The 17209-nt window shown below is 40.2% G+C and overlaps 1 protein-coding gene and 14 non-coding genes across 15 annotated transcripts; 14 read left to right on the top strand and 1 right to left on the bottom strand.

Moving 5' to 3' along the window:
* Positions 1-920: 920 nt before the first annotated feature.
* Trnaf-gaa (transfer RNA phenylalanine (anticodon GAA)) lies at positions 921-993 on the top strand. Its single transcript has one exon. It is a non-coding gene; the product is annotated as a tRNA-Phe (tRNA).
* Positions 994-2111: 1118 nt separating this feature from the next.
* Trnaf-gaa (transfer RNA phenylalanine (anticodon GAA)) lies at positions 2112-2184 on the top strand. Its single transcript has one exon. It is a non-coding gene; the product is annotated as a tRNA-Phe (tRNA).
* A 310-nt stretch (positions 2185-2494) lies between these two features.
* Trnaf-gaa (transfer RNA phenylalanine (anticodon GAA)) lies at positions 2495-2567 on the top strand. Its single transcript has one exon. It is a non-coding gene; the product is annotated as a tRNA-Phe (tRNA).
* A 2456-nt stretch (positions 2568-5023) lies between these two features.
* On the top strand, positions 5024-5096 carry Trnaf-gaa (transfer RNA phenylalanine (anticodon GAA)). Its single transcript has one exon. It is a non-coding gene; the product is annotated as a tRNA-Phe (tRNA).
* Positions 5097-5416: 320 nt separating this feature from the next.
* On the top strand, positions 5417-5489 carry Trnaf-gaa (transfer RNA phenylalanine (anticodon GAA)). The gene has a single exon. It is a non-coding gene; the product is annotated as a tRNA-Phe (tRNA).
* A 318-nt stretch (positions 5490-5807) lies between these two features.
* Trnaf-gaa (transfer RNA phenylalanine (anticodon GAA)) lies at positions 5808-5880 on the top strand. The gene has a single exon. It is a non-coding gene; the product is annotated as a tRNA-Phe (tRNA).
* Positions 5881-6929: 1049 nt separating this feature from the next.
* On the top strand, positions 6930-7002 carry Trnaf-gaa (transfer RNA phenylalanine (anticodon GAA)). The gene has a single exon. It is a non-coding gene; the product is annotated as a tRNA-Phe (tRNA).
* An 857-nt stretch (positions 7003-7859) lies between these two features.
* On the top strand, positions 7860-7932 carry Trnaf-gaa (transfer RNA phenylalanine (anticodon GAA)). The gene has a single exon. It is a non-coding gene; the product is annotated as a tRNA-Phe (tRNA).
* Positions 7933-8995: 1063 nt separating this feature from the next.
* On the top strand, positions 8996-9068 carry Trnaf-gaa (transfer RNA phenylalanine (anticodon GAA)). Its single transcript has one exon. It is a non-coding gene; the product is annotated as a tRNA-Phe (tRNA).
* A 311-nt stretch (positions 9069-9379) lies between these two features.
* On the top strand, positions 9380-9452 carry Trnaf-gaa (transfer RNA phenylalanine (anticodon GAA)). Its single transcript has one exon. It is a non-coding gene; the product is annotated as a tRNA-Phe (tRNA).
* A 2450-nt stretch (positions 9453-11902) lies between these two features.
* Trnaf-gaa (transfer RNA phenylalanine (anticodon GAA)) lies at positions 11903-11975 on the top strand. The gene has a single exon. It is a non-coding gene; the product is annotated as a tRNA-Phe (tRNA).
* An 859-nt stretch (positions 11976-12834) lies between these two features.
* On the top strand, positions 12835-12907 carry Trnaf-gaa (transfer RNA phenylalanine (anticodon GAA)). Its single transcript has one exon. It is a non-coding gene; the product is annotated as a tRNA-Phe (tRNA).
* Positions 12908-13970: 1063 nt separating this feature from the next.
* On the top strand, positions 13971-14043 carry Trnaf-gaa (transfer RNA phenylalanine (anticodon GAA)). The gene has a single exon. It is a non-coding gene; the product is annotated as a tRNA-Phe (tRNA).
* Positions 14044-14361: 318 nt separating this feature from the next.
* Trnaf-gaa (transfer RNA phenylalanine (anticodon GAA)) lies at positions 14362-14434 on the top strand. The gene has a single exon. It is a non-coding gene; the product is annotated as a tRNA-Phe (tRNA).
* Positions 14435-14729: 295 nt separating this feature from the next.
* On the bottom strand, positions 14730-16715 carry LOC110984159 (tyramine receptor Ser-2-like). Its single transcript, XM_022244001.2, has one exon. The coding sequence runs from the start codon at positions 16658-16660 to the stop codon at positions 15443-15445; it is 1218 nt and encodes a 405-aa protein (XP_022099693.2). The 5' UTR covers positions 16661-16715; the 3' UTR covers positions 14730-15442.
* Between the last annotated feature and the right edge of the window lie 494 nt (positions 16716-17209).

Raw genomic sequence — 17209 nt, 5'->3', positions numbered from 1 at the left:
GCCGTTTTGCGTCTTTCATTAAAAAAATGAAAAACGACAATCAGGTTTTTTTTTCGTTTTTCAACATGAAAACGAATAACACCCGTATTAAATATTGATGAAAAACAACACCATTTTTCATTTTGTAAAGTAAGGAACTTAACTGAACATCTTCGCAACCCACCAAATCAATCACGGCTGAACTAAAGGAATACGGGGGATCCGTTGCTTTAAAGTTCTTTTTTTTTTCCTTTTTTGGTGTTTTTAAGAAGAAATAAAAGATTTTTTTGTTGTTGGAACCAAGTTTCAGCGCATCCCTATTCTTTTAGATTTCCTGCAACTCCTCCCTTTTGATCCCTTTGAAAGTAATTTTTTTTAGCGATTTCTCAAAGTGTTATATTTTCGAGTCTCTTATTTTATTTGAAGTGTGCCGACGGTTTTTCCCCGTTACAGACACCTGATGGATCGACTTAAGTCTTCGTCTTTTTTCTCATTTTTCGTTTTTTTGGTTGGTCGATACTCGTTTTTAAATAAAATAACGAGTGGACGAAAGGCCGCATACGGACTGCGTCCACCGTCCCGGTCCATGGGTACAGTATTGCTATTCGCGCTCAGTAGTCTTCGTTGTGCGTGTGCGTCGTGTGTCCGAGCAGCCACAGGCGCCTTGAAAAAAGGCTAGGGGAGGTATCGCGCACTTTGTGGGATTGCACCACCGCACACAGTACTTTGCATAATTTATACGAGTTGTCAGAAATGTTTTTAAGCAAAATATTTCTTTTACTGGTAACCTTTGGGTCTAAATTTTGGTGTCATCATTTTGCAACAGCACATTCACCCATTTCAATTTGAAATCTTTACTTTGATTTTCAAATGGTTTTTCAGCTAAACGGGAAAAAGAGAGTTGAAAATTATGGAATTGAGACTTTTCCGTTATTGCATCTGCCGGAATAGCTCAATTGGGAGAGCATCAGACTGAAACTCTGAAGGTTCCCGGTTCGATCCCGGGTTCTGGCATTGACGTTTTACGCAAAACTAAGATGGAAACAGAATTTGCTTTTTAAAAGGAATAAATCAACAGCCATTCTATTTACAAGACATCCAGCAGTTTATCGTAACCGTCGTGGTTGAACACGCGCAACACAGAATACACCCCCTGTATACTTCCAACTTAGAATCGATGCTTGGTACTACAAAATCGTGTTTTCTAGCCTTATAAGCTTTGTCGATTAGCGTCAAATGTCATTCTTGTATATAAATGTATATGTTCTGATGAGTGCAAGTCGAAAAATACTTTAGCATGCCCTTTTCGTTTCTGAAGTCTATTTTCCGACTTCCAAATTCCTTGGTAAGTTACTCAAAACTGCAAATTCTCAAAGATACAAACACAAACCAGTAAATTTTTTCGGGGGGGTCAACTGAGGATAATCTGTTCTTTGTAAAAGTCAGATTCGCCCATCCACAGCGAATCTGACTTGTATTGAAATATTTTCATAATAATAGACCTTTAACGTAATGTGAAAAGCTTTGCTTACATATATTTTACACTTCAGTGACACGATCCACCGAGGCTCCTAAAAGAAAATGTACATGTAAACGGTTTTTTTTACACAACAAGCGTCGGGGAAACCTTATTTGAACACAGTGGCGTAACGGAGGGGGAAGGCACGTGCCCCTTCCAGCGGATGCCCGTGCACCCTCCCCGAGGTGCCTCCCCCACCCCATTTGAATCTGTGAATCCGTTGAAATCCAGCTGCAGTTTATTTTCTTGTGGTATCCCCTTGAAAAAAATGTGTGAACCCCGGGTGCAACCCCCCCAAAAAATTATCCCTATAGTGACACCACTGAAGGCTATAATCATGGCGTTTGAAAGATGTTTTTTCAAAGGGAAGTTAAGTCCGACATTTCAAAAGGTGAAGCTTCCACGAGCCTCTACGAATAGTCCCCTTTTACTGATTGGCAATGAAACAATTTTACCATAGGAAAGTACTTGGTGCGTCCAAAGGATGTTATGTAATAAAAAAAATACCTTACCGGGGACGGAGCTGCGACGTTTGTAGTAACTTGAGACGGTAAACTCTCTGAAATGCCGCCGTCATCCATGAATTATCTAGATATTCCTGGCTGCCTTATCAGCCGAAATAGCTCAGTTGGGAGAGCGTCAGACTGAAGATCTGAAGGTCCCTGGTTCAATCCCGGGTTCCGGCATGAAAATTTTGCTTACGTTTTTATTTAAGCCATCAAGCAGATACTAAACTTTCAAAAGCGATTAAACAATTTGAAAACGATTTCAATTTCAGACAATGTGTGCAGACGGGAAAACTAAGATGCATACAAAATTTACCTACAGCATTCTTTTACAAGGCATCCAACATTTTTTATATTTTTTTAAAAATAATATGCTTCTGGATACGGAGCTGACCAGTCTCGTTTTCAATAACATAAAACAAAACGTTAAACGCCCTGAAATGCCTCCGTCATCTATCCAATTCTCTAGATATTCCTAATTACTGCATCGGCCGGAGTAGCTCAGTTGGGAGAGCGTCAGACTGAAGATCTGAAGGTCCCTGGTTCAATCCCGGGTTCCGGCAATCGCTTTTTGTTCTTTTTTTGAATTATTGATAGAGTTTTGTACCGAAAACAACAGCAATTGCAAATTGATAGGAATTTAAGCAAATCTTATTGATGAATATCACATTTAAGTTCCACCAGTAAAATTGAACAGCGTAGATCCTAGATTGTAACCTATACAACGCTCTCCTGTTGCAGTCATCGAAATGTTAATGCCAATGTGGCAAAGCCAGAATGATTGTTTTTAAATATACCTTTTTACATAGAAGTAGTTCCCCTTTTAAAATGTTTAGCTTTGGTTTAGAGTTCTTGATTTGTGTTGGTAGTGTGTCCCCTGTTTATTTGTTTAAGCCCTAGCTTCTCCCTATGTAGAGTTGCCACATGGCCTGGCAACACTCAGTGTAGCAGATCAGCAGAGACCAGTCACCTTCAGATGTATTGTTCCTCCTAACTGGAGTGTGGTTTTCTGCTTGAGCCCTATTCTGCTGGAAGTCAGTGGTGAGTTTCTAAACTTTTCGTATTCATGTAAAAAGTTAAATTTTCCCTCTTTCTTCAATATTATCTAGTTTCTAAACTTTTCTTGCCAAGGTTTGTCCGTTTTCTTGCTGAGTATTATTAGTTTTCTGAATCACTGAAGTTTTCCTAATTTTAAATCATCTTTTAGATCTATCCTTATCTGATTTTCTCATATTTTCTTACCTTTTTTACTCTTTTTAGTCAAAGAATGTTAGTGATGTACAAAGTATTTCCACCCATTTGCCTCAGAACATGCCTTTCTTTGTCTTCCCTTCCTTACTTGATTGTTTATTTGGACTTGCCAGGGGATATGAATACTTAATTAGCCCCTTAGATCTGTTCACAATTGCCGTTTTATGATGTGTTAATCCCTGCTCTCCTCCATGTATTATATAGTTCATGCACAAGAAATTTTGTTTTTTTACATGTATGTTCTTTTTTTAATTGTCTTTTACAGATTGAAGTCAAAGTGTAAACTCATTAGGTCCATTTTACATACTGTGTTTGGTTTTGGTTTTTAGTCTTTTGGTTTTAAGTCGTTTAAGTCCTTTAGTCCTTTTGGTGTGTTTTTTTTTTTGTTTTTTTTTTTGCATTTTCCCAGTACTTTTTCATGAATAAATTCTTTTTTGTTCATTCTTTAAAGTCAAATATTGGTGTCTGAGCCCTTATTAATCCAGTTTCCTGCGACTTTTCCTTCAAAGATCCTTAGTTTAGTTAGAGTTTCTGTTGTTCTGCGGGTTCCCCATGGTGTGTCATTTTTCCCTGTTACACCTATTTCACAGAACAGTAACACACCCAAGGGGCGGATCCTCAGGGGCTTAATAGCCCATGTTATTATTTGTTACAGTGTTCAAACCAAAAAATAGCTCTGGTATAACCGCGCACCCCCCCCCCCGTGGCACAACGGGTGGGGGAGGGGCTTGAGTATCGTGAGCTATGGGGAGGGGCTTGAGCATCGCGAGCTATGGGGGGTTACATTCCGGTAAGAACCTCCCCCAAGACAAATCTTGAATCTGCCCTGATCAAAGCATGGTATTCCTACGCCACAAAACTGGTCTTTCGAAACTGAAGGCCTGTTAAGCTTCAGCTGACGCGGTAAGGTTCTTTCTGCTAATTATTCTAGCTCTCCGTTGGTTGATTCTAAACTGGAAGCCACCAACGATTGACATGGTACGATGTCAGCTACTGTTCGCAAAGGAGTATGTAGGTGAAAAAAACATCTTGAAGAGTGAATTTTGCGGGTTGTCGTACTCAGTAGTGAAGCTGCACTGGTTTGAATGTGTTTGCATATGGTATGGAAAGCACTTCCATAACAAACCAAGATTACACAAAACGCAGCAAAAAATATCACGAGCTGAGGTCCTAAAATGTCGCAGAAAGAGAAACTGAAACAGTTTTCTCCATGGCCACTCCGACATATAATTATAATGGCATTTGCATTGGGGTATGAACATGACGGTAGGAGACACCAGTATACCCACGTGCCCCCTCCAGTGGATGACCGTCCCCTCGGGTGCCTCCCCCACCCCATTTGAAATTTGTGAATCGTCTCTGTTGAAATCCAGCCATAGTTTATTTTCTTGTGGTACCCCCTTGAAAAAATGTGCAAATCCTGGTTGCCTTCCCCCCACGGGCCCGAAACTTTATCCCTATTACTAAGTTACACCGTTAAAGGCTTAATTAATCGTGACTTTGAAAGATGTTTTTTCGAAGGGAAGTTAGGTCCGGCATTTCAAAAGGCGAAGCTTCCACGAGCCTCTACGAATAGTCTCCTTTTACTGAATGGCAATGAAACACTTTTACCATAGAAAAGTACTTGGAGCGTCCAAAGGATGTTATGTAATATCAAAATACGCTACTGGGGACGGAGCTGCGACGTTTGTAGTAACTTGAGACGGTAAACTCTCTGAAATGCCGCCGTCGTCCATAAAGTATCTAGATATTCCTGGCTACCTTATCAGCCGAAATAGCTCAGTTGGGAGAGCGTCAGACTGAAGATCTGAAGGTCCCTGGTTCAATCCCGGGTTCCAGCATTGAAATTTTGCTTAGATTTTTATTGAAGCCATCAAGCTCACACTAAAACTTTCAAAAGCAATTAAACAATTTGAAAACGATTTCAATTTCAGACAATGTGTGCAGACGGGAAAAAAAAGATGCATACAAAATTTACCTTCAGCATTTTGTTTAAAAGGGGTCCGACAGTTTTTATATTTTAATAAAAAACAATACGCTGCTGGGTACGGAGCTGGATAGTCTAGTTTTCTATATCTACATTTATAAAACAAGACGTTAAACGTCCTGAAATGCCGCCGTCATCCATACAATTCTCTAGATGTTCCTACTTACTGCATCGGCCGGAGTAGCTCAGTTGGGAGAGCGTCAGACTGAAGATCTGAAGGTCCCTGGTTCAATCCCGGGTTCCGGCATTGAAATTTTGCTTAGGTTTTTATTAAAGCCATCAAGCAGACACTAAACTTTCAAAAGCGATTAAACAATTTGAAAACGATTTCAATGTCAGACAATGTGTGCAGACGGGAAAACTAAGATGCATACAAAATTTACCTACAGCATTCTTTTACAAGGCGTCCAACAGTTTTTATATTTGAATAAAAAACAATACGCTGCTGGGTACGAAGCTGGATAGTCTAGTTTTCTATATCTACATTTATAAAACAAGACGTTAAACGCCCTGAAATGCCGCCGTCATTTATCCAAATCTCTAGATGTTCCTAATTACTGTATCGGCCGGAGTAGCTCAGTTGGGAGAGCGTCAGACTGAAGATCTGAAGGTCCCTGGTTCAATCATGGGTTCCGGCATGAAATTTTTGCTTAGGTTTTTATTTAAGCCATCAAGCAGACACTAAACTTTCAAAAGCGATTAAACAATTTGAAAACGATTTCAATTTTAGACATTATGTGTGCAGACGGGAAAACTAAGATGCAAACAAAATTCACCCACTCTATTCTTTATGAATAAATCAATAGCATTCCTTTACAAGACGTCCAACAATTTTTTTTATTTTAACCGTTATGGTAATACATGTCACAGGGAAAAATCATACACTTCGAAATTCCTTGGTAACTCAAAACTTCGAATTCTCAAAGATACAAAGACACTCCCGTGAGTTTCTAGTTCTAGGAGAGTCAAACTAAAGATAATCTCTCCCTTGTAAAACTCAGATTCGTCCATCCATACCTCATCTGACTTGCATTAAAAATTCATCATGATAACAGACCTTTAACAAATGTGACAAGCTTTTTTTACATAACTTTTACACGTTAGTGACAAGATCCATCCAGGCCCCTAAAGGAAAGTGTACATGTGCACGAACATGATGTCTTGGGCCTTTTTTATACAGAACACGCGTCACACGCACGCTGTGGCGTAACCAACGGGGTGAGGTATACCCCCATGCCTCCCTCACCATTTGAAATCTTTGAAGTCTAAATTGAAATGCAGCTGTAGTTTATTTTCTTATAGTAACCCCTTGAATAAAATTGCACCCCTGGTGCCCCCCCCGGAAATTTAGGCCTAGTTACGCCACTGCTTAAATAAAGGCTATAATTGTGGCTTTGATTTTTTTTTTGCAAACTCAAAGGGAAGTTAAGTCCGACATTTAAAAAGGGGAAGCTACCACGAGCCTCTACGAATAGTCTCCTTTTACTGATTGGCAATGAAACAATTTTACCATAGGAAAGTACATGGTGTATCCCGAGCATGTTGTGTTATTAAAAATAATACGCTGCTGGGTACGGAGCTGGATAGTCTCGTTTTCAAAATTTACATGTATAAAACAAGACGTTAAACGCCCTGAAATGCCGCCGTCATCCATTCAATTCTCTAGATGTTCCTAATTACAGTATCGGCCGGAATAGCTCAGTTGGGAGAGCGTCAGACTGAAGATCTGAAGGTCCCTGGTTCAATCCCGGGTTCCGGCATTGAAATTTTGCTTAGGTTTTTATTTAAGCCATCAAGCAGACATTGAACTTTCAAAAGCGGATTAAACAATTTGAAAACGATTTCAGTTTCATACAATGTGTGCAGACGGGAAAACTAAGATGCATACAAAATTTACCCACTTTAATCTTTATGAATTAATCAATAGAATTCCTTTACAAGACGTCTAACAGTTTTTATATTTAAACCGTTATGGTAATACATGTCACAGTTCCCCAAGTGTTATATTTTCGAGTCTCTTATTTTATTTGAAGTGTGCCGACGGTTTTTCCCCGTTACAGACACTTGATGGATCGACTTAAGTCTTCGTCTTTTTTCTCATTTTTCGTTTCAAATCAAAAAAACGGAAAACGACTTTTTTTGTTTTTGGTTTCAAATCGCAGAATGTAAAGGACTTGTTTTTTGGTTGGTTGATACTCGTTTTTAAATAAAATAACGAGTGGGCGAAACGCCGCATACGGACTGTGTCCACCGTCCCGGTCCATAGGTACAGTATTGCTGTTCGCGCTCAGTAGTCTTCGTTGTGCGTGTGCGTCGTGTGTCCGAGCAGCCACAGGCGCCTTGAAAAAAGGCTAGGGGAGGTATCGCGCACTTTGTGGGATTGCACCACCGCACACAGTACTTTGCATAATTTATACGAGTTGTCAGAAATGTTTTTAAGCAAAATATTTCTTTTGCGGGTAACCTTTGGGTCTAAATTTTGGTTTCATCATTTTGCAACAGCACATTCACCCATTTCAATTTGAAATCTTTACTTTGATTTTCAAATGGTTTTTCAGCTAAACTGGAAAAAGAGAGTTGAAAATTATGGAATTGAGACTTTTCCGTTATTGCATCTGCCGGAATAGCTCAATTGGGAGAGCATCAGACTGAAACTCTGAAGGTTCCCGGTTCGATCCCGGGTTCTGGCATTGACGTTTTACGCAAAACTAGGATGGAAACAGAATTTGCTTTTTAAAAGGAGTAAATCAACAGCCATTCTATTTACAAGACATCCAGCAGTTTATCGTAACCGTCATGGTTGAACACGCGCAACACAGAATACACCCCCTGTATACTTCCAACTTAGAATCGATGCTTGGTACTACAAAATCGTGTTTTCTAGCCTTATAAGCTTTGTCGATTAGCGTCAAATGTCATTCTATTGTATATAAATGTATATGTTCTGATGAGTGCAAGTCGAAAAATACTTTAGCATGCCCTTTTCGTTTCTGAAGTCTATTTTCCGACTTCCAAATTCCTTGGTAAATTACTCAAAACTGAGGATAATCTGTTCTTTGTAAAAGTCAGATTCCCCATCCACAGCGAATCTGACTTGTATTGAAATATTTTCATAATAATAGACCTTTAAGGTAATGTGAAAAGCTTTGCTTACATATATTTTACACTTCAGTGACACGATCCACCGAGGCCCCTAAAAGAAAATGTACATGTGAACGTTTTTTTTTTACACAACAAGCGTCGGGGAAACCTTATTTGAACACAGTGGCGTAACGGAGGGGGAAGGCACGTGCCCCTTCCAGCGGATGCCCGTGCACCCTCCCCGAGGTGCCTCCCCCACCCCATTTGAATCTGTGAATCCGTTGAAATCCAGCTGCAGTTTATTTTCTTGTGGTATCCCCTTGAAAAAAATGTGTGAACCCCAGGTGCAACCCCCCCCCCAAATTATCCCTATAGTGACACCACTGAAGGCTATAATCATGGCGTTTGAAAGAAGTTTTTTCAAAGGGAAGTTAAGTCCGACATTTCAAAAGGCGAAGCTTCCACGAGCCTCTACGAATAGTCTCCTTTTACTGATTGGCAATGAAACAATTTTACCATAGGAAAGTACTTGGTGCGTCCAAAGGATGTTATGTAATAAAAAATACGCTACCGGGGACGGAGCTGCGACGTTTGTAGTAACTTGAGACGGTAAACTCTCTGAAATGCCGCCGTCATCCATGAATTATCTAGATATTCCTGGCTACCTTATCAGCCGAAATAGCTCAGTTGGGAGAGCGTCAGACTGAAGATCTGAAGGTCCCTGGTTCAATCCCGGGTTCCGGCATTGAAATTTTGCTTAGGTTTTTATTTAAGCCATCAAGCAGACACTAAACTTTCAAAAGCGATTAATCAATTTGAAAACGATTTCAATTTCAGACAATGTGTGCAGACGGGAAAACTAAGATGCATACAAAATTTACCTACAGCATTCTTTTACAAGGCATCCAACATTTTTTATATTTTTTTTAAAAATAATATGCTGCTGGATACGGAGCTGACCAGTCTCGTTTTCAATAACATAAAACAAGACGTTCAACGCCCTGAAATGCCTCCGTCATTTATCCAATTCTCTAGATGTTCCTAATTACTGCATCGGCCGGAGTAGCTCAGTTGGGAGAGCGTCAGACTGAAGATCTGAAGGTCCCTGGTTCAATCCCGGGTTCCGGCAATCGCTTTTTGTTCTTTTTTGAATTATTCATAGAGTTTTGTACCGAGAACAACAGCAATTGGAAATTGATAGGAATTTAAGCAAATCTTATTGATGAATATCACATTTAAGTTCCACCAGTAAAATTGAACAGCGTAGATCCTAGATTGTAACCTATACAACGCTCTCCTGTTGTAGTCATCGAAATGTTAATGCCAATGTGGCAAAGCCAGAATGATTGTTTTTAAATATACCTTTTTACATAGAAGTAGTTCCCCTTTTAAAATGTTTAGCTTTGGTTTAGAGTTCTTGATTTTTGTTGGTAGTGTGTCCCCTGTTTATTTGTTTAAGCCCTAGCTTCTCCCTATGTAGAGTTGCCACATGGTCTGGCAACACTCAGTGTAGCAGATCAGCAGAGACCAGTCACCTTCAGATGTATTGTTCCTCCTAACTGGAGTGTGGTTTTCTGCTTGAGCCCTATTCTGCTGGAAGTCAGTGGTGAGTTTCTAAACTTTTCGTATTCATGTAAAAAGTTAAATTTTCCCTCTTTCTTCAATATTATCTAGTTTCTAAACTTTTCTTGCCAAGGTTTGTCCGTTTTCTTGCTGAGTATTATTAGTTTTCTGAATCACTGAAGTTTTCCTAATTTTAAATCATCTTTTAGATCTATCCTTATCTGATTTTCTCATATTTTCTTACCTTTCTTACTCTTTTTAGTCAAAGAATGTTAGTGATGTATAAAGTATTTCCACCCATTTGCCTCAGAACATGCCTTTCTTTGTCTTCCCTTCCTTACTTGATTGTTTATTTGGACTTGCCAGGGGATATGAATACTTAATTAGCCCCTTAGATCTGTTCACAATTGCCGTTTTATGATGTGTTAATCCCTGCTCTCCTCCATGTACTATATAGTTCATGCACAAGAAATTTTGTTTTTTTTTACATGTATGTTCTTTTTTTAATTGTCTTTTACAGATTGAAGTCAAAGTGTAAACTCATTAGGTCCATTTTACATCCTGTGTTTGGTTTTGGTTTTTAGTCTTTTGGTTTCAAGTCGTTTAAGTCCTTTAGTCCTTTTGGTGTTTTTTTTTTTTTTTTTTTTGCATTTTCCCAGTACTTTTTCATGAATAAATTCTTTTTTGTTCATTCTTTAAAGTCAAATATTGGTGTCTGAGCCCTTATTAATCCAGTTTCCTGCGACTTTTCCTTCAAAGATCCTTAGTTTAGTTAGAGTTTCTGTTGTTCTGCGGGTTCCCCATGGTGTGTCATTTTTCCCTGTTACACCTATTTCACAGAACAGTAACACACCCAAGGGGCGGATCCTCAGGGGCTTAATAGCCCATGTTATTATTTGTTACAGTGTTCAAACCAAAAAATAGCTCTGGTATAACCGCGCACCCCCCCCCCCCGTGGCACAACGGGTGGGGGAGGGGCTTGAGTATCGTGAGCTATGGGGAGGGGCTTGAGCACCGCGAGCTATGGGGGGTTACATTCCGGTAAGAACCTCCCCCAAGACAAATCTTGAATCTGCCCTGATCAAAGCATGGTATTCGTACGCCACAAAACTGGTCTTTCGAAACTGAAGGCCTGTTAAGCTTCAGCTGACGCGGTAAGGTTCTTTCTGCTAATTATTCTAGCTCTCCGTTGGTTGATTCTAAACTGGAAGCCACCAACGATTGACATGGTACGATGTCAGCTACTGTTCGCAAAGGAGTATGTAGGTGAAAAAAACATCTTGAAGAGTGAATTTTGCGGGTTGTCGTACTCAGTAGTGAAGCTGCACTGGTTTGAATGTGTTTGCATATGGTATGGAAAGCACTTCCATAACAAACCAAGATTACACAAAACGCAGCAAAAAATATCACGAGCTGAGGTCCTAAAATGTCGCAGAAAGAGAAACTGAAACAGTTTTCTCCATGGCCACTCCGACATATAATTATAATGGCATTTGCATTGGGGTATGAACATGACGGTAGGAGACACCAGTATACCCACGTGCCCCCTCCAGTGGATGACCGTCCCCTCGGGTGCCTCCCCCACCCCATTTGAAATTTGTGAATCGTCTCTGTTGAAATCCAGCTATAGTTTATTTTCTTGTGGTACCCCCTTGAAAAAATGTACAAATCCTGGGTGCCTTCCCCCCACCCCGAAACTTTATCCCTATTACTAAGTTACACCGTTAAAGGCTTAATTAATCGTGACTTTGAAAGATGTTTTTTCGAAGGGAAGTTAGGTCCGGCATTTCAAAAGGCGAAGCTTCCACGAGCCTCAACGAATAGTCTCCTTTTACTGAATGGCAATGAAACACTTTTACCATAGAAAAGTACTTGGAGCGTCCAAAGGATGTTATGTAATATCAAAATACGCTACCGTGGACGGAGCTGCGACGTTTGTAGTAACTGGAGACGGTAAACTCTCTGAAATGCCGCCGTCATCCATGAAGTATCTAGATATTCCTGGCTACCTTATCAGCCGAAATAGCTCAGTTGGGAGAGCGTCAGACTGAAGATCTGAAGGTCCCTGGTTCAATCCCGGGTTCCGGCATTGAAATTTTGCTTAGGTTTTTATTTAAGCCATCAAGCAGACATTAAACTTTCAAAAGCGGATTAAACAATTTGAAAACGATTTCAGTTTCATACAATGTGTGCAGACGGGAAAACTAAGATGCATACAAAATTTACCCACTTTAATCTTTATGAATAAATCAATAGAATTCCTTTACAAGACGTCTAACAGTTTTTATATTTAAACCGTTATGGTAATACATGTCACAGTTCCCCAAGTGTTATATTTTCGAGTCTCTTATTTTATTTGAAGTGTGCCGACGGTTTTTCCCCGTTACAGACACTTGATGGATCGACTTAAGTCTTCGTCTTTTTCCCCATTTTTCGTTTCAAATCAAAAAAACGGAAAACGACTTATTTTTGTTTTGGGTTTTCAAATCGCAGAATGTAAAGGACTTGTTTTTTGGTTGGTTGATACTCGTTTTTAAATAAAATAACGAGTGGACGAAAGGCCGCATACGGACTGTGTCCACCGTCCCGGTCCATAGGTACAGTATTGCTATTCGCGCTCAGTAGTCTTCGTTGTGCGTGTGCGTCGTGTGTCCGAGCAGCCACAGGCGCCTTGAAAAAAGGCTAGGGGAGGTATCGCGCACTTTGTGGGATTGCACCACCGCACACAGTACTTTGCATAATTTATACGAGTTGTCAGAAATGTTTTCAAGCAAAATATTTCTTTTGCGGGTAACCTTTGGGTCTAAGTTTTGGTGTCATCATTTTGCAACAGCATATTCACCCATTTCAATTTGAAATCTTTACTTTGATTTTCAAATGGTTTTTCAGCTAAACTGGAAAAAGAGAGTTGAAAATTATGGAATTGAGACTTTTCCGTTATTGCATCTGCCGGAATAGCTCAATTGGGAGAGCATCAGACTGAAACTCTGAAGGTTCCCGGTTCGATCCCGGGTTCTGGCATTGACGTTTTACGCAAAACTAAGATGGAAACAGAATTTGCTTTTTAAAAGGAATAAATCAACAGCCATTCTATTTACAAGACATCCAGCAGTTTATTGTAACCGTCGTGGTTGAACACGCGCAACACAGAATACACCCCCTGTATACTTCCAACTTAGAATCGATGCTTGGTACTACAAAATCGTGTTTTCTAGCCTTATAAGCTTTGTCGATTAGCGTCAAATGTCATTCTATTGTATATAAATGTATATGTTCTGATGAGTGCAAGTCGAAAAATACTTTAGCATGCCCTTTTCGTTTCTGAAGTCTATTTTCCGACTTCCAAATTCCTTGGTAAGTTACTCAAAACTGAGGATAATCTGTTCTTTGTAAAAGTCAGATTCGCCCATCCACAGCGAATCTGACTTGTATTGAAATATTTTCATAATAATAGACCTTTAAGGTAATGTGAAAAGCTTTGCTTACATATATTTTACACTTCAGTGACACGATCCACCGAGGCCCCTAAAAGAAAATGTACATGTAAACGTTTTTTTACACAACAAGCGTCGGGGAAACCTTATTTGAACACAGTGGCGTAACGGAGGGGGAAGGCACGTGCCCCTTCCAGCGGATGCCCGTGCACCCTCCCCGAGGTGCCTCCCCCACCCCATTTGAATCTGTGAATCCGTTGAAATCCAGCTGCAGTTTATTTTCTTGTGGTATCCCCTTGAAAAAAATGTGTGAACCCCAGGTGCAACCCCCCCAAAAAATTATCCCTATAGTGACACCACTGAAGGCTATAATCATGGCGTTTGAAAGAAGTTTTTTCAAAGGGAAGTTAAGTCCGACATTTCAAAAGGCGAAGCTTCCACGAGCCTCTACGAATAGTCTCCTTTTTCTGAATGGCAATGAAACAATTTTACCATAGGAAAATACTTGGTGCGTCCAAAGGATGTTATGTAATAAAAAAAATACGCTACCGGGGACGGAGCTGCGACGTTTGTAGTAACTTGAGACGGTAAACTCTCTGAAATGCCGCCATCATCCATGAATTATCTAGATATTCCTGGCTACCTTATCAGCCGAAATAGCTCAGTTGGGAGAGCGTCAGACTGAAGATCTGAAGGTCCCTGGTTCAATCCCGAGTTCCGGCATTGAAATTTTGCTCAGGTTTTTATTTAAGCCATCAAGCAGACACTAAACTTTCAAAAGCGATAAAACAATTTGAAAACGATTTCAATTTCAGACAATGTGTGCAGACGGGAAAACTAAGATGCAAGCAAAATTTACCTACAGCATTTTTTCTACAAGGCGTCCGACAGTTTTTATATTTTAATAAAAAATAATACGCTGCTGGGTACGGAGCTGGATAGTCTAGTTTTCTATATTTACATTTATAAAACAAGACGTTTAACGCCCTGAAATGCCGCCTTCCTGCATCCAATTATCTTGATGTTCTGGATATTTCATCGGCCGGAGTAGCTCAGTTGGGAGAGCGTCAGACTGAAGATCTGAAGGTCCCTGGTTCAATCCCGGGTTCCGGCAATCGCTTTTTGTTCTTTATTTGAATTATTGATAGAGTTTTGTACCGAGAACAACAGCAATTGGAAATTGATAGGAATTGAAGCAAATCTTATTGATGAACATCACATTTAAGTTTCACCAGTAAAATTGAACAGCGCAGATCTTAGATTGTAACCTATACAACGCTCTCCCGTTGTAGTCATCGAAATTATTATTATTATTATCTTTGATTAACCATGGAGACCCATCCACATATAATTGTGGTCTTCCATGGGGTCCTGGGAAGTAAATTATATAAGTTGAAATAAATACAAATAGGATTATTAACACCAAAGATACAATGTACTAAATTATATAACGGTGAAATTAATGAAAATAAATAAACGAAAGAGATAAATAAAAAAGAATTACAAGTACAATATACACAAGCAAACTAGGATAGGGACAAATCAAACCTCACAAGGATTCAAATAATAATGAACAAACTACACTTAAAAGTAAATAGAATAATTATAAAATGCATTAGGAATAAAAATCAGAATAAAATCGTCTTAAAATATTACAAAGAGGTAAAATTACAAGACACGGTATATTATGGAATAGTTTAATTACCAATATATCATACAAAAAAGACAACAAAATATAAATATAATTAAAAGATGTTAATGCCTATTTCACAGAACAGTGGCACACCCAAGGGGCGGATCCTCAGGGACTTAATATCCCATGTTATTATTTGTTACAGTGTTCAAACCAAAAAATAGCTCTGGTATAACCGCGCAACCCCCCCCCCGTGACGCAACGGGTGGGGGAGGGGCTTGAGTATCGTGAGCTATGGGGAGGGGTTTGAGCATCGCGAGCTATGGGGGGTTACATTCCGGTAAGAACCTCCCCCAAGACAAATCTTAAATCTGCCCTGATCAAAGCATGGTATTCCTACGCCACAAAATTGGTCTTTCGAACTGAAGGCCTGTTAAGCTTCAGCTGACGCGGTAAGGTTCTTTCTGCTAATTATGACAAAGTGTTATCTTAGTGTTTGACTCTGTTACAAAATCTCAACTTCCGAAGGGCAGTTTGGCAGTCATCTCGAAACCGTCTGTTCGCTAGGCCGTAGATGAACGGATTGACGACGTTATTTACATACAAAATCTTGGTGAATGTTTTCAGAAAGACTGATTCCATGCCGAGGGCTTCAAAGACGGAATAAATTCCATAAGGCAGCCAAGAAGCGAGAAACACAACGGTAGTGATGAAAAGCATGAGGGTGGTTCGGCGCTGAAGTGCCGGCCCAGCAACTTGACGGCGTCCGGTCACAGAAGGTACCCTGACACGAAGGAACTGCGTAGGTGGGGTCGCTTCGCTTTCATCCCACCTTTCAGTCAAATCAGTCAGGTTATCATTTGCAAGAAAACTGGGCTGGTGTACCCCACTAGTGCTCGTCTTCGTCGGTTGTTGGTCCCCTATTCGTAGCTCTCCGTTGGTTGATTCTAAACTGGAATCCACCAACGACTGACATGGTACGGTGTCAGCTACTGTTCGCACTGGAGTGTGTGGTTGAGAGAACTTCTTGAAAAGCGAACATTGGTGCTCATGATGACTCTGTGGTGATGCTGCACTGGTTCGAACGTGTTGGCGTATGGCACGGAAAACACTTCCGTAACATACCAAGATTACACAAAACGCAGCCAAAAATATCACAAGCCTAAGTCCCAAAAATGTCGCAGAAAGAGTAACTGAAACAGTTTCGTCCATGACCACTACGACATATAACGGTATTTGGAATACAAAATTGACAAGAATTGACACCAGTAAGGATTTCTTGGTTCTTTTGAAAGTCATCTTTCGCTGTTTTGGAAGGCACACGCATTCATAACGGTCCACAGCAATAATCGCAGTAACGGTGACAGACGCACCGATCCATCCAAGGTTGAGGCAGTACAAAATTTTCCGAAAGGTACCAGGTGAGTTCACTCCAGCCAGACAAAGTGAATTCAAGACGATGTCCAAAAGTCGATGAAAACAAACCACGAAGTCAACCGATGCGAGCGACATGATCAGGACATTGGTGCTGGATTTGTTTCGTTTGCTCCAGTACACGTAAAAGATGAGGCAATTACCCGGTATGCCCAGCAACACGACGAAGACGAAATAAACCAGAACGCCAATTATCACTTCGTTAGAAAGCCCATTGATGGAGCAAGTTGTATCTTCGTCCACAGTCATGTTACTGAGCAGATTGGTGCTCATTTTGCAGTCGTCACTGAAAATGCAATAGGCAGTTAAACGTCATTCAACACAGAGATGTCACTTGCACTGTGTCCTGCCGGAGACCTGCAGTTTCTATCTCCACGAATTTGATCTTTTTTTCACAAGCAAGCTGCCCTTTCCAATCTCATGACTTACTGAATTCTCAGGACAAACGATCCATCACACAGACCTCCTCACTACTAATCTTCGCCTACTCCACTGCTGTTGCCTAACCAAGTGGGCCACAGTTCTTTTTATAGGCTTCATTAATCAACTTGGCAGACACCCCAGAGAGTAACAGATTAACCCCGGGAAGAAAAGACATGAAAGTTAAACTTAAACGCTGGATGGAATAATTAACAAAGAATACCTGATGCTGCACGTCTGATTAAAGTACACTCAAAGGATACTGGCAATACATGCATGTAAACTAATACAATACCATCATCTTAAGTGCATAGGCCTATCTCAATATTGTACCTGCAGATTCAGAAGGCCTTTATTCTAACCGACGGGAACATTCGACGGCGGTATGCTTTTATCGAACAC

Source organism: Acanthaster planci, linkage group LG04 (assembly GCF_054643075.1).
Source record: "Acanthaster planci isolate LZ-2023a linkage group LG04, COTS_SCS, whole genome shotgun sequence".
NCBI lineage: Eukaryota > Metazoa > Echinodermata > Asteroidea > Valvatida > Acanthasteridae > Acanthaster > Acanthaster planci.
The sequence above is the reverse complement of the archived record's forward strand: the minus strand, read 5'-3'. Positions and strand labels throughout refer to the sequence as shown.